Below are 15457 nucleotides of genomic sequence, written 5' to 3'. Positions count from 1 at the left end.
CTGGATAGATTTGATTTTAAAAGTAACGTTTCAGACAGATTTGAGATGAAAACTTGCGTGGTAGGTGGAAATGGATAACACATGGCAGATCTTGATTGGTCCACGAAAACTCACGTGGAATCTCAAAAACTCACGAGTACGTTGGATTTGGTGGACTATTTTGGGAAATTGAAATCTCACGTGCTATTTAGCCTTTTCTCTCTCATCAAATAGACTATTTTGGTAATTTGCTCTTGATATTGACATTACATTTCACTAAACAAGTTTTTTCATGGTCCACAATTTATTTAATGTAAAAAATTAATTTTATGCTAAACATAAGTTTTATTTAGTAAATAATTTTATACTTTTAATAAATGTTAAATGTAAATAAAAAGTTTGTTAACTAAATATTAAGATACACTATAACTTTTAAAACATTTAATAATTTGAATAAAGAGCCATTTATACAAAAAGGGATTAAATCTTAATAAATGTGTACAGTAGGATTGTTAGGAAATACTTGTAGATAGAAACTCTGCTTGGATAGTTTTCAATAATTTAGCAATTTAACTATAAAAAGTTAATGATCAAAATATTCATTTGATTGGTTAATGTTGATAAAATGTCTTTTAATCCATAAATATTGATTTTAAATAATCATAACTATGCGTTACTGCAAATAACAATCCAAACTTCACACTTGACTGACGGTAATCCTAACTAAAGATGTATTTGTTTCTAACGGTCTGTGATTAACGGATACCTAACTCCGTTAGTCTGTATCTAACATGGGTATTTAAAGAGGTAACGATAAAAATTTCATTTGACTTGTCAATGTCGATAAAATGTCTTTTAATCACTCAATCTCCAAAATATTCACCCCTATATTTCATTGACACAATCGGTTTTTAATCAATACTCTTCAATATTTTTAACAAACCAGATTCTCTTTAGGCCAAGTGTAGTGGGCGAAGGTTGGGGGCAAGGAAGGGTGAGGAAGGGCGCAAACACCGCCCCCAGCGATATGTGGGCGATTTGGGGCGGGTGCGGGGTGTTCCTTTCGCCGGCGAGAATTAGAAAATAATAATATAATAATAATGTTACCGTTGGGAGGGGGTAACGGCTAAATAAAAAAAAAATAAAATTTTAATATAAATATCAAACCAATTAAACCATTTTCGTCATATCATACACAAACCCAAACATAAAAATACCAATCTTTCATACTTATTTAAACTCAATGAGTTCCCCGGATTCCACGAATTATGCCGAGATTTGGGATCAATTAATCCACGAGAGTCGAATAATTCATCAGATTCATCAACAAGTGGCGGAAGAGCATTTAGAGGTCACGAAAGCGATTCGGGCCGTCGCCAATAACATGGGTCCGGCTCTGATCCGTCTACGGCACCACGTAGACGGTCATATATCCTTCGGGATCGTACGCAAGCGAACGCTCGTTTGATGAAGGACTACTTCAACGACACACCTACATTTAACGACTATTCAATATTTCATTGACACGATCAGTTTTTAATCAATACTCTTCAATATTTTTAACAAACCAGATTTTCTTTAGGCCGAGTGTAGTGGGCGAAGGTTGGGGGCGAGGAAGGGCGCAAACACCGCCCCCCAGCGATATGTGGGCGATCTGGGGCGGGGGCGGGGTGTTCCTTTCGCCGGCGAGAATTAGAAAATAATAATATAATAATAATGTTACCGTTGGGAGGGGGTAACGGCTAAATAAAAAAAATTAAAATTTTAATATAAATATCAAACCAATTAAACCATTTTCACCATATCATACACAAACCCAAACATAAAAATACCAATCTTTCATACTTCTTTAAACTCAATGAGTTCCCCATTCCACGAATTCTGCCGAGATTTGGGATCAATTAATCCACGAGAGTCGAAGAATTCATCAGATTCATCAACAAGTGGCGGAAGAGCATTTAGAGGTCACGAACGCAATTCAGGCCGTCGCCAATAACATGGTGTTCGGCTCTGCTCCGTCTACGGCACCACGTAGGCGGTCATATATCCTTCGGGATCGTACGCAAGCGAACGCTCGTTTGATGAAGGACTACTTCAACGACACACCTACATTTAACGGCACTATGTTTCGACGTCGTTTTCGGATGTCCAAGCATTTATTTTTGCGCATCGTTGGAGACATGGAGCGGGAGTATAAGTATTTTCAACATAAACCCGACGCAAGAGGATATTTTGGATTCTCCGCCATCCAAAAGTGTACTTCGGCTCTACGCATCATCGCATACGGCAACACGACCGATATCAATGACGAGTATTTAAAGATGGCTGAGAAAACAACGAGAGATGCGTTGGAGAATTTTTGCATCGGTAAATTTTAAATTGTTTATATTAACTATTGTTTTTAATATAAATATTTTTTAATAATTTATTTGTATAGTGATGATACAATTATAATCTCGTCGTTATCTAAGGATTCCTACTTCAAACGACCTAACTCGCATACATGATGTACACGAAAGCAAGCATTCTTTTCCAGGCATGATCGGGAGTATAGATTGCATGCATTGGGAGTGGACCAACTGTCCAACCGCATGGCAAGGTCAATACCCTCGTGGTGACCATGGAGTGCCAACAGTTAGTCTTCAACAGTGTTTTGAAAGCCGGCCGGACCGGCCGGTGGGACCAGCTCGACGGGGACCCGGTACCGATACCGGTCCGGGTCATGCAAACAACCCGTTTTCTAAAAACCCGGCCGGGTTTGACAGTTTGTGGTCCACCCGGAACAGGTGAACCGCCGATTTAACCGGTAAAACTTTAATTTCGGCCAAAATAATTCCTAATTAGCCTTAATTTCGTCCAAAATAAGCCAATTTGTGACAAACTCCGGCCAATTTCCGGCGATAGGTCAAAGCCGGACGCCGGCCTTATCGGAAGGCTGCCGTGGAGAAGAGACGGAGGTGAAGAAAGATGAAAGTTCTGTGAAGAGAGGAAGAAGAAGAAAGGACAGTTGATTTTGTTTTAGGTTTGTGTTAGTGTAGATGTAGAGCAGCCCGTGGTTTTTTTAGGGTTTGAGAGAAAATTGGATGAAATGTGTATTATTGGATGCAGGGATTGAAAATTGAATTATTTATGTAATAAGACTTTGGAGTTCCTATACATATCCTATGGATTCTATTGTTTTTTTTATTCGTATATTTTATATTATAAACTTTTCTCATATATCCTATGTATTGTTAATATTTACATATATATATATATATATATATTTAATTTTTCTCATATATATAGGGTCGATGTATACTTATTTATATTATTTATGACGTCCGGGTCAACACCGGTCTGCCCTTCCAGGTCGGTCCGACCTTTGACTCGGTAAGATGTCCGGGTCGACGTCCGGGTCGGGTCTGAAAACATTGGTCTTCAAGCCATTTGTTTACACGACCTCTGGATTTGGTCAGCCTACTTCGGCTCAGTCGGGTCCAACAACGACATAGACGTTATCAACGCGTCACCCGTGTTAGAGTATTACATCATCCGTAGCATACCGGTCTTACCGTTTTATGCCAACGATACCTTCTATCGTCACGGATACTATTTGGGAGATGGGATATATCCAGAGTACTCGATCATCGTCAAGACGTTTCAAGACCCTATCGAAGAAAAAAGAGATTATTTTAAGAAGAAGCAAGAGTCCGCGAGAAAGGATATCGAGAGGTGTTTCGGGGTTCTAAAAAAACGTTGGCATTATGTGAAAAACCCTTGTCGTGTATGGACGTTGGAAAAAATGAGCGATACCATGTATACGTGTATCATATTGCATAATATGATTTTAGAAAACGAGGGAAAAGCAATATGTCAACACTATATACCAGGAAGCGTTCCAGAACAGTTCCATTAACCAACCCAAGACCAAAGAACGTATAGCATTCACCAGCTCACATCAAGTGATATACATAACCAACTGAAGGCGGATTTGGTTCAACACATGTTGGATAATCGTCTCGTTGAGGACGAAGAGGAGGACAAAGAGGAGGACGAAGACGAAGACGAAGATGAAGACGAATAGATTAGTTTTTTTATTTGTATTTTTATATGTATTTTGTTGTGGTGTGTTTTTTTATTATAATTTATTTTTATTATTTGTGTGTGTTTTTTTTTTATTTTTATGTATTTTTTTGTATTTATTTTTTAATTTTAATACATTTTTATTTAATTATTAAAATAAATTGGTTTTTATTTAATTAGTTTAATTATAAAAAGAAAATAATAAAAAAAGATATTGTGGGCCCAACTTGTAACCCCTACAACATTACACCCAAAAAACAAATTCACACCCTTTACTGACTAGGCGTCACATGTCACAATTCGTCCCTAATTGTAGCCCATCTATTACGCATAGCCTAACAAACCAGATTCTCTCACGCAAGTCGTAAAACCATCAAATATACTTTTTTTTTTGTTAATTCCCTAATCCAAAATTAATCACTTTTTGAGTCAAAAGAAAAAGACCCCACTGGCCCACCCCACCTCACCTCACCTCACCTCACCTCACCTCGTAGTACATATATTCTCCCCAGTTCTACTACTATAGATATCATATAGCTTCAGAATAAAAACACATACACACACACCGTTAACTTCTCCCAACAATTTCTCTCACTTTCACTTCCACTTTTCCTTTTTTACACACTCTTCAATATACTCAATGGCCCACGGATCTCCCACCACCACCACCGCATCTCCACCACCATCCACCACGACCACCACCATAGGTGAAGTTATAGACCACCCAGAAAACAAACACCTTTCACCCGCCGAAACACAAGCACTTCAACACTTCAAAACCTTAATCCAACAATCCATAACCAACCAACACTTTACCTTTTTACAAAACCAATCACATATCTCAATCTGGGGCATACCCATCTTAACAGACGACAGAACCGACGTCGTTTTACTCAAGTTCCTACAAGCACGAGACTTCAAAGTCCAAGACTCATTCACCATGCTCAAAGACACCCTCCAATGGCGTGAAACCTTCGACATTGAATCCTTAATACAACAAGACTTGAAGGGTGATCTTGAAAAGGTTGTGTTTAACCATGGGGTTGATAAACAAGGACACCCGGTGTGTTATAATGTGTATGGTGAGTTTGAGAGTAAAGAGTTGTATGACAAGTGGTTTTCTGATGGTGAGAAGAGGTTGAGGTTTTTGAGGTGGAGGATTCAGTTTCTTGAAAAGAGTATTAGGATGTTGGATTTTGGGCCTGGTGGGGTCAATACTGTTTTTCAGATTAATGATTTGAAGAACTCGTCTGGGCTAGCGAAGCGAGAGCTTCGCTTAGCCACTAGGCAAGCTTTGCAGATATTGCAGGATAATTATCCTGAGTTTGTGGAAAAACAAGTGAGTTTGTAGTTTGATTGTTTGATGTAGATGGTTTGGTTAGGTGATTTTGACGAAAAAGAACCGGATCGGGTTGACTGAACCGGCTGGTTGACGGTTCGGTTTTGATAGTTTAGTGGTTGTGGGTGAAAGAAAGTTATTTTTTTTCGAAACCGTAGTTTTGAAGTTAATATATGTTTGTTTCAATTGAACAATTGGTTATTCTAAATTTCAAAATACTATTTCAAAAATCAAAACACCAAAAAGAAAAAGAATCATACTCATCCATTTTATTTTAAATTAAGTACAATTATTTACTTATAACAGTGAGAGAATTGCAGTTTTCGTTCCTGTGGTTTGACTAAATCTGCGATTTTAGTTCATTAGTTTAAAATTTGTGGTTTTCGTCAATTAGTTTTGTTTTCACTTGTAACTAAACCCGACCCACTAACCTCGTTAACTCTGATCGTTAAACCCATCAGCGTGTTTATCACTCTATTCAGTGAATAAACTATTAGAAGAATACCGGACAATGAGTCAAATTGGGATGAATGCCATCCAAGATATACTTTTAATAATATTCTAACAATCTAGCAGTTTTTGTAACCATATTTAACATGTTAGTTATACATAATATACAAAAGAATTACCTTTTTAATACGTTAGATAACCCATCCATTTTGCCACCTCTATTTTGTGCAATAAGTGTGTATGATTATTAATCTTAACATTTTTTTTGAAGGTTTTCATCAATGCCCCTTGGTGGTATTTAGCTTTCTACACAATGATTAGCCCATTCATGACTCAAAGGACAAAGAGCAAGTTTGTTTTCGCTAGCACCGCCAAAACACCCGAGACTCTTTTCAAGTAAGCTCTTATTTTTTATTTATACATCTTGTTCATTCCTTAAAAACGAGAGATGACAATTTTGACGCTGATTCGGGTTATATTGTCTCTCTAATATGCACTAAAAAGAAAATATGCCTCCTCAGGTTATGTTATATTCTTTTCTTTTTAATAGATATGTGAATCCCGAGCATGTACCAGTTCAATACGGCGGGTTAAGTGTAGATTACTGTGATTGCAATCCAGAATTCACAATCAACGATCCAGCTTCAGTGATTACTATTAAACCAGCTACCAAACAGACCGTGGAGATTATAGTAAACGAGGTACGTTTTACATAAAAATGTTTATAGAAATGCTGTTTTGGATCCTTATAGTCGGTCAAATGGTCAATGTATAACAGAAATGCTTACTTGTATGGGAGCTACGTGTACTCGGTTGGGAGGTGAGTTATAGTGCTGAATTCGTGCCCAGCAACGAAAGCCATTACACCATAATTATACAAAAGGCTAGAAAGATGAGTTCAGCTGACGAACCAGTGATCAGTCATAGTTTCAAGATCAGTGAGCTTGGTAAGATACTTCTTAATGTTGACAACCCGACCTCGAAGAAGAAAACACTGCTTTATAGGTTCAAGGTGTGCCCTCTTGCTGAATAGAACGACTTGCATCAAGGACCGATGGATAGATGATCGTGTGTCCGGGTTCTTTATTTATTTATGGTTTTATTTGTTCTTTTCTGGAATTTGTATGGTACGACTTTGGCTACATGATGCTCTGTTTATGTTCAAGAGGCGTGTGATTTTTGTATTGATGTCTTTTGGCTTTTGTGAAATCGGCTACTGAAATTTGATTGTTTCGAGTTATATTGTCTTATAATACTATGATTCGAAACGTGTTTGGTGCACAGGTTTGTATTTTTCTTCCAAAGAAAAAATGTTTCATTTCTCTCCCAGTAAATGATTGTCCGAAAATATACATCGTCACTCGAATGTTAGATACAAATACAAGACATCCATAATTGTCACACCGGTCCTTTGAAAGTAGATTGCGTGTATGACGAACAAGTTTATTCAGTTTATTTAATTTTCTTACTGCAGATATTATATTTATCTAGTAGCACTTTCTGTTAAAAATGTTTAGTGTTTTCATCTATTTTTCTCTTGGAACTTTTGGAGAATTTATTTAGCAAACCAGAATTTATTTATTATTATTACTATTACTTTCTTTCAAAGTTGGTGAATCTAAGTACTTATTAAATAATATATATGACCTATTTTCTAAGATATTGGAGTGGTGACAACACTAACAAAATGTGATCATAAAGAATATGAACGTTTCGTTCTTCGGTTGGTCTATGTACCGCTTATAACAATGACGGTGTAAGAGTTATCGTGTGCGTAACTCAGAGTTTCAATGACGAAACCCTCTTTTCAATTTTTTCGGTTGAGTTGTCAATATCGAATTTCATATATTAAGTAAAAGGATCCAATTACAATTGAGAGATGGATAAGCGGACAACAAGTTGCGCCGTCACCCCCCTTTTGAATGGCAAACCCGATCCTACTAAAAACAAAGTTACAATTTTTTTGCGTCGATAAGTTACTGTGCACGACCCGTTGAACTTTTTTAAGAAACGTAATAGCTTCGGGGGCAAGGGGCCCAAATGTATCAAAAACAAAAGAAATGAAGACGTGTTGATTTTTGACACATGTTTTGTCATGCTTAGCAATTTTTTCTGATTCCACCTTCAACACAGCCTGCCTAACAACAAACCCGGTATCCCTAAGCCCAACAAGAGGGCATACTCCAGTAAGGTCAATACAAGCGTGCTTCCCCCTGCCCATCCAAACACAAGAACGTATGCTGGCCGAAAAGTAGACCTCCCTTCAAGGGGATCTGACATGAAATTCATGTGAGCTTCTTTTTTTTGCCGAGATCCCCCCTCGTTTCAACACATAGCAAATGACATCTCAGACCACGTCATGTCTATATTTAAAACTCGGAAGCTCTTTGCAATGAACGACATGTTCACCAAAATTATCCAAACAAACTTTACGGCACACCGGTCATGGCTCATCAACAGGGAATAGTGGGATCATTAAAAGATTTTTAAGAATGGCCCGGTACTCCACTGCCGACATATGTTGCCCTAACCCTTTTATGGGGATAACGTTCAATAAATCTTGAGCATGTGGAGCCTGAAAGCATTCTAACACCGCTCTCTGGCGAGTTGATAAGTTAAACTCCTCTCCCAGACTTTGGACGGTTTTACTATAAAGGGCATTCGTCAAAGCATGTTGGGCTCTCTGGCATGTTGTCAGTTATTAATTATAATATTGGCCTAAAATAAGCCATATCACATAAGTTAGGGTTGTAGATGGATATTCAACCTTTGGGGATAAACTTTACTTAAACATGATTCTCTAGGGGCTAAACTAGTTAAAGGCTAAAAATCAATATAATACCAAAATACCAAAAGATATATAAATAACATATGTTCATTTTGGTGTGAGATTTGTGTGGGTGTGTATGAACGTGACTAATAAGAAATTCGATGAAGACTTGTCTGTAGGTGAAGAAATCACATATTGAAGCTATAAACAATTTGTAAAAGGCTTAATAATCACCTTCTATGTGAAAAAAGGAGCTTGAGGCAATAAATACATGGCATAATTCTTCTAGTTGATAAGTTTTTGTGGGTGTTTGATAAAATGATAATGTAATTAGGAAATCCTTGGTGAAATAAGTCATAAGGTAGAAATGATTCTCACAAGGGTAAAGCTACATTACAACTCACAAACCTTAATTATTTAAGACAAAGCTATGTGTATATTTGGGGGCTTGGGTTCTTTGAAGTTTGAACTGAGTTCAATGGTTATAATTTGATGTTTGTGAAATGAAATGACCTTCTTGATCTATGATTAAATGTTGATTGATGTATGTGAAATGAATTCTTGTTTTGAATCGAATAGAATGCTAGGTAGATGCGATTCATGACACATGCTTCGATGCAAAGATAGAAGGGTTGTAAGAGAGTACCCCCAATGGAGGATACATGAGATATCTAGACGATTCTTTTTCGAATAACTGAAAATTGGTTTATCGCAATATAGATCAAAATAAACGACCATGGTCTACCACGATATGGACTCCATCTTCGGTAACTATGTAAGGAGTGAACAATGTGTATCGAATTCCATACTTTTCATGCATGTTGATTAACAACAACAAACAAGTATGTAACAATGTTTATTTATGCATGCTATTTAACGTAAACTCTTAAGGGACTGTTTATACTGAATTATAAAGAGACTTGACCAATAAGAGGCAACTTCTGAATTATTCTGTATGTTTTTAGAACTTGTTAATTAAGAGGCTCCAGAACTATTAAAAGACTTTTTAGAGGTGCAGAAGAACCCGAACCCGAAAAAATACTCGAAACCAATTTTTATAATACATGGGTTTTTAATAACCAAACCCGTACTCGAGCCTACCTGTAGTGTATGGATATGGTATGCTTTTTAGTACCAAAACCCGTACCCGAAATCATACCCGATTTATACCCGAAAACCGAAACAGGTTCCGTACCCGGAACTGAGTTTTTCCAATACCCGAAACCGGGTTTTTTAAATACCCAATCTATACTCGAAAATACCACTAAAAAGTGCAACCCCTTAAAAAAATTCCAATATATACTCAAAAAAGCCCGAAAAAAGCTCAAAAATATGTTTTTTCAATACCCATAAATGAGTTCAAATAAAAATATGTTTTTTCAATACCCATAAATGAGTTCAAATAAACATAAAAGTTGTGAAGTAAATATAAAAATATACTATAAAAACTCATGTATTATTTCGGGTATTAGAAATTGGTCTCGGGTATCGGATATAACTGGGTATCGGGTATAGGGTATGACCGGGTCCGAGTATTTACGGGTATAAATCAGGTACGGTTCTGGTTACGGGTATTGACCTCAAAATGCATACCCTATCCATACCCTACGGGTAGGGTCGGTTCCGGTTTCGGGTATAGAATACACATGTATTAAAAAAACTGGTTCCGGGTATTTTTTTCGGGTCCGTTTCCGGGTACGGGTTTTTTTGTGCACCTCTACCTCTAACCAAACGCACTCGTTTTATTTGGTGATGTTAAAGTTTAACCCAAACCAATCTGATTGTGGGTCAAGATTTCAACGACCCAGGCCCAATTAGGGTTTCTTTTTCCTATTATTAGATCAGTGATATAACTGGCCGCTCTTTCTTCTGGAACTTGGTCGGCGCTGCTCTTAGGGTTCTACCGGAGGTAACGATCTTCCGTTACGATATCTGCATCCATTTTGTCTCGCAATCGTTTAATCAGATCTATACGCTTCATCTCTTCGTTAGATTCGAAGCAGTTGACGATAAAATATAACCATATTCTATTTTTGTGTATTGCTAGACATTTAATTTGCAATGAGTTAGCTCCGTTAGTGTGTTTAATCTGATTATTCGTTATTGTTTCTGCAGAAGAGAGGTTTAAGGAAGGAAAACCTAACGGAAAATGAGGTATGTGTTTATTTTCAGCTATTAGTGTCTTGATTTGTTTTTAACAGTTTACCTAGGGTTTATATGAGGATATGTTATCTGTATTTTATCTGATTTCTATGCATTTTGTTTAAGTTTTTATGATTATTGAATTGAATTAATTAATTTTAACATGTATTATTCTGCTTAGTAGTTAGTTTATATCTAAACAGTTAATGCGGAAAAATATCGGATATCGGTCAAGGACCAATATATGAGATATCGGTTATCACAGGGATATATCGGTGGGATATCGGTAATTTTAATGTCATGTATAATTCATATATCTAGCAATTTAACATAAATAATTCAGTTTAGTCCCCTACTATTAACAAATTAACGTTTTGTAAATTGCAAAACACTAACAATCGTAGCAAGTAAGAATTGATCAAGACTTAAAACACTTAACATTGAACACTAAGTGTTGATAGTTAATGCTTAAAACACTGACATCGGGAATATCGGTGATATGTTGGTATATTATCGGTACCGATATTCTGACTGATATTTCGCCAAAGGATATTCTGACTGATATTTCTCCAAAAGACCGATAACCGATACATCACTGATATATTGGTGATATATTGGCGATATTGACTTCATAGGTATATATATTAATAAAGTTATCTATAGCTAGATGTATTTGTTAATTAGTTGATAAATCTGGCCTATTTTGGCAAACTAGGCTTGTAAAACATGAATTTGATGAAATGATTTATAATTTATTACTTCAACTGTTTTGTTTTTGTGACCACTTATCGTTGTGGATGTGATTCATTTTGTCTGAAGTTTGAATATTTGATTTGGCAGTAAGCTTCAGAGTGAAGCCCTTCGGGAAGCTATTACCCAAATCACTACTGATGCTAAGGAGAAGAAGCGTAACTTCACTGAGACCATTGAGCTACAAATCGGGCTTAAGAACTACGACCCACAAAAGGACAAACGCTTCAGCGGTACCGTAAAGTTACCTCACATTCCTCGTCCTAAATTGAAGGTTTGCATGCTTGGAGATGCCCAGCATGTGGAAGAGGTAATTAGTTGAATACGTTTTGTGACATACATCAACATGCATATATTTTACATACTTATATAGATATAGAAAATTTCAAATAAAAACTTGAAGACTAAACAACTCAAATCTTTCTTTAATTAATCAGGTTTATATGTTTTTGGTTTTAACAGATTTGCGTTTGCTAATATTTACAGGCTCAAAAGATTGGTCTTGAGTACATGGATGTTGAAGGACTCAAGAAGCTCAACAAGAACAAGAAGCTTGTGAAGAAGCTTGCTAAGAAACACCAGGCTTTTTTGGCTTCTGAATCTGTTATCAAGCAAATTCCTCGTTTGTTGGGCCCCGGTCTTAACAAGGCAGGTCTGTATCTGTAGGCTTGTAAACGAGCTGAATTTTACTTTAAACCGTACAAACGTTTGTACATGAACAAATAAGCGAACAATTGATTTTGTTCATGTTTGTTTCTTTGGAAGTGAACAAGTTTGTGTTCGTTTATGTTCATTAATTAACAATATATATGAACGGTTTACAAACATAAACGGACGAACGTAATTGAACAAACATAACTGAGCCTAAAAACCATTAAATGAATATCATAACAATGGTAAGCACAATTGCTTTAACTAACATTAACGAGTTTAAATGAATGAATGCAAATGAATGTTCGTGAACCTAAATGAACAGACGGGACATGTTTTCATGTTCGATTGTATAACTATATGAACACAATAATTCATGTTCGTCTGTTTATAAAATTACATGTTTTTATAACCTTTTTAATCAAAATGTGTTTTTTATTGTTTTGTTTTTGCCACATTGCAGGAAAGTTCCCAACACTTGTTTCTCACCAGGAATCCCTTGAGGCTAAGGTGAATGAAACCAAGGCGACCGTTAAGTTTCAACTGAAAAAGGTTTTGTGCATGGGAGTTGCCGTTGGTAACTGCAGCATGGAGGAGAAACAGATTTTCCAAAACGTGCAGATGAGCGTTAACTTTCTTGTTTCATTGTTGAAGAAGAACTGGCAGAATGTGAGTTATATTTTGATCAAACTTGGGTTAGTTTTCTTGAAACCGCATTATGGTCCGTAGATTGATGTTTGTGTTTATATTGTGTTTTTAGGTGAGATGCCTGTACTTGAAGACAACAATGGGAAAGCCGGTGCGCATTTTTTAGGTGTTGTCTGTTTTAAATTTGTTGTGAGGTTGGTACTTGGAAGCATTTTTCTTTGACAGTGGATGTCGGTTTTGACTTATGGTGGCTTGTTATCTTCTCGTGTTAGTTGATGTTATGAACTTTATGTTTAATGGTTTTTGCAAACCAAAAATCTATATTTTGAAAGCCATATCAGATCAAAAATTGGTTGCTGTATTGGTTCATTAGCTGGATCAGTCAGTGTTAAAAGGTATATATATCGTTATAAGTGAGAAAAAAAATGAACCGTTACGAATTTGTTAGAAAAAATAGAGGCTAAGATGTCTAACATTATAATCGTTAAAAAATCACAAGAACTTGTCAGTTCAGACGGTGTTGTTAATCCATAATAACAAAATCCAATAACAATCAAGTTATTTTGTAACATACGACCGAAACTGATTCATACTTTAAGCTAAAGGAGAAAATAAAATCAAATCAGCGTTTACCAATTCACATTGGTTATATCGTTTTGTTTTTCTCGGTTAATTTGGTTTAGTTTGATTAACTGGCTTTCCCTCGAACCTAATAAGTAGTATCTGAAAGTAAGAAACGATCCTAAAAAACCCTTTTTTTATTTAGGTTGAGTAGGGATCGACTATTTGACCCACTTGCAAAACACTATCAACAATCGCAAAGCAGATTGACACCTTTATTGACTAGAGACATAACTATTGGTCACGGTTAAGAGTCACTTAAATCATTTGTAGTTGTTTTATTAAGACTTTTGGGTCTACTCAAAAGTCAAAATACTTTATAGTTCAATCAACATTTAAACTATTTTTTACTATATACAAATTATTTTAATGAGAGAAAAACAAAAGAAAGGTTGCATTTATTGAATAGAGAGTACTTTTTGCTAGATTAAAAATATAGAAACAAAAATATAAATGCTTATTATAATAAGCACTAGATTGTTGAAACCGATAGCAAGTACCAAAGATTATCTTGTACGGTTCCAATTGTAATCACAAGCTTATTGTGAAGGTTGAATATTTAACATGTTACTTATGAGCAACGTCTACTGCTTGATCGCCTTGTTATTTATATTTTTTAACTAGTTTGGGTCACTGATTGACTACTGGCCTATCCGATCATCTTCATATCCCGTGTACAAAACTTTGGAGTTCAAGGATGACACGTTTCCGAAGCTCGTACATCAGTCCACTCTATCCACCCATCCGTTTAGAGACCACCCTTTGGAGAAAGTTACCATATTTAAGAAAACCTCATGGCCAAACTTTGAATCCTTATTTCGTTACAATCACATGTGTGACTTAAACCTAAGATTTTCCTTTTCTAGTGAAGTCTTTAAATGCCTTACCAGTTACCCCAACCATTTGGACTGAAGACTTGTTTATATGAATTATTTTGCTTAAAAATGTATTTTTTATAATAAGTTAATTAAACATATAATATAATAATAATAAGAGTAAAGTGCCATTTCGTCCTTCTGGTTTGACAAATAATGCGAATTTAGTCTAAAAATTTTATTTTTTGCATATGGACCCCCACGTTTCTCAATTCTTGTCAATTACATCCAAATCACTAACCCCGTTAAATTTAATCGTTAAGTCAGGGGTAGACATGTCTTTTCACATTTTATTTATTATAATACTTATTTTAGTGAACTGCAATTTTCGTCCCTGTGGTTTGTCCAAATCTGCGGTTTTAGTCTAATAGTTTCAAGTTTGTAATTTTCGTCCCTATCAAATTTGCGATTTTCGTGCTTGTAGGTATTTTCATTTCACTTGCAGTTAATCCCGAATTTATTAACCTTGTTAAGTATGGTCGTTAACCCATCCGCGTGCCCTTCACGTGATGACCAATTTTGTTGTTTTTCTCCCAAAATAAACCTTAGTCCTAATTCGCAAGCCCTCATGAGAGGCTGGGGTGTATTTGGGAAAAAAAGAACAAAAATGCCCCTCGCGTGAAGGGCACACTGTTGGGTTTACGACTAGACTTGACGAGATTAATGAATTCGAATTGAATTGCAAGTGAAATGAAACCATATTGACGAAAAATGCAAATTTGAAACTACTGGACTAAACCGCATATTTGGACAAACCACAGGGACAAAAAACGCAGTTAACTAGAAATAAGTATTATATAAAGAAAGAGTGAAAAGACATGTTTGCCCCTGCCTTAACGATTAAATTTAATGGGGTTATTGATTTGGATGTAATTGGCAAGAATTGGTAAACGTAGAGGGTCTATACACAAAAAATAAACTATCTGAACTAAATTCGCATTATTTGTCAAACCAAAAGGACGAAAATGACACTTTACTCTAATAAAGTTAGGAGTTTGTTTTGGAGTTAGGGTATCTTTAGCCTAACACACTTTTCCAGATTCCCAAACGCCACCACCCCAACTCTCTCTCTCTGTTTATAAATAGAAATATAAACCCACCCACCACACTCTCCCTTGATTACTCCGCTCGTTGCATTTCACCTCCGTAAGCTCATCCAGATCCTTT

General features: G+C 36.1%; 2 protein-coding genes across 2 annotated transcripts; both read left to right on the top strand.

Annotated features, from left to right (window-relative positions):
• Positions 1 to 4684: 4684 nt before the first annotated feature.
• Positions 4685 to 7107, top strand: LOC143595973 (patellin-3-like). The gene is made up of 4 exons (XM_077074859.1): positions 4685 to 5383; positions 6105 to 6229; positions 6384 to 6534; positions 6612 to 7107. The coding sequence occupies exons 1-4, from the start codon at positions 4685 to 4687 to the stop codon at positions 6864 to 6866; spliced, it is 1230 nt and encodes a 409-aa protein (XP_076930974.1). The 3' UTR covers positions 6867 to 7107.
• Positions 7108 to 10665: 3558 nt separating this feature from the next.
• Positions 10666 to 13090, top strand: LOC143595976 (large ribosomal subunit protein uL1z-like). The gene is made up of 5 exons (XM_077074860.1): positions 10666 to 10757; positions 11586 to 11805; positions 11982 to 12147; positions 12610 to 12815; positions 12907 to 13090. The coding sequence occupies exons 1-5, from the start codon at positions 10753 to 10755 to the stop codon at positions 12958 to 12960; spliced, it is 651 nt and encodes a 216-aa protein (XP_076930975.1). The 5' UTR covers positions 10666 to 10752; the 3' UTR covers positions 12961 to 13090.
• Positions 13091 to 15457: the final 2367 nt, after the last annotated feature.

Source organism: Bidens hawaiensis, unplaced genomic scaffold (genome assembly GCF_021521415.1).
Source record: "Bidens hawaiensis isolate Kalapana, Puna unplaced genomic scaffold, B.hawaiensis_p1.1 tig00045927_1, whole genome shotgun sequence".
In the NCBI taxonomy this organism is placed as follows: domain Eukaryota; kingdom Viridiplantae; phylum Streptophyta; class Magnoliopsida; order Asterales; family Asteraceae; genus Bidens; species Bidens hawaiensis.
The sequence above is the reverse complement of the archived record's forward strand: the minus strand, read 5'-3'. Positions and strand labels throughout refer to the sequence as shown.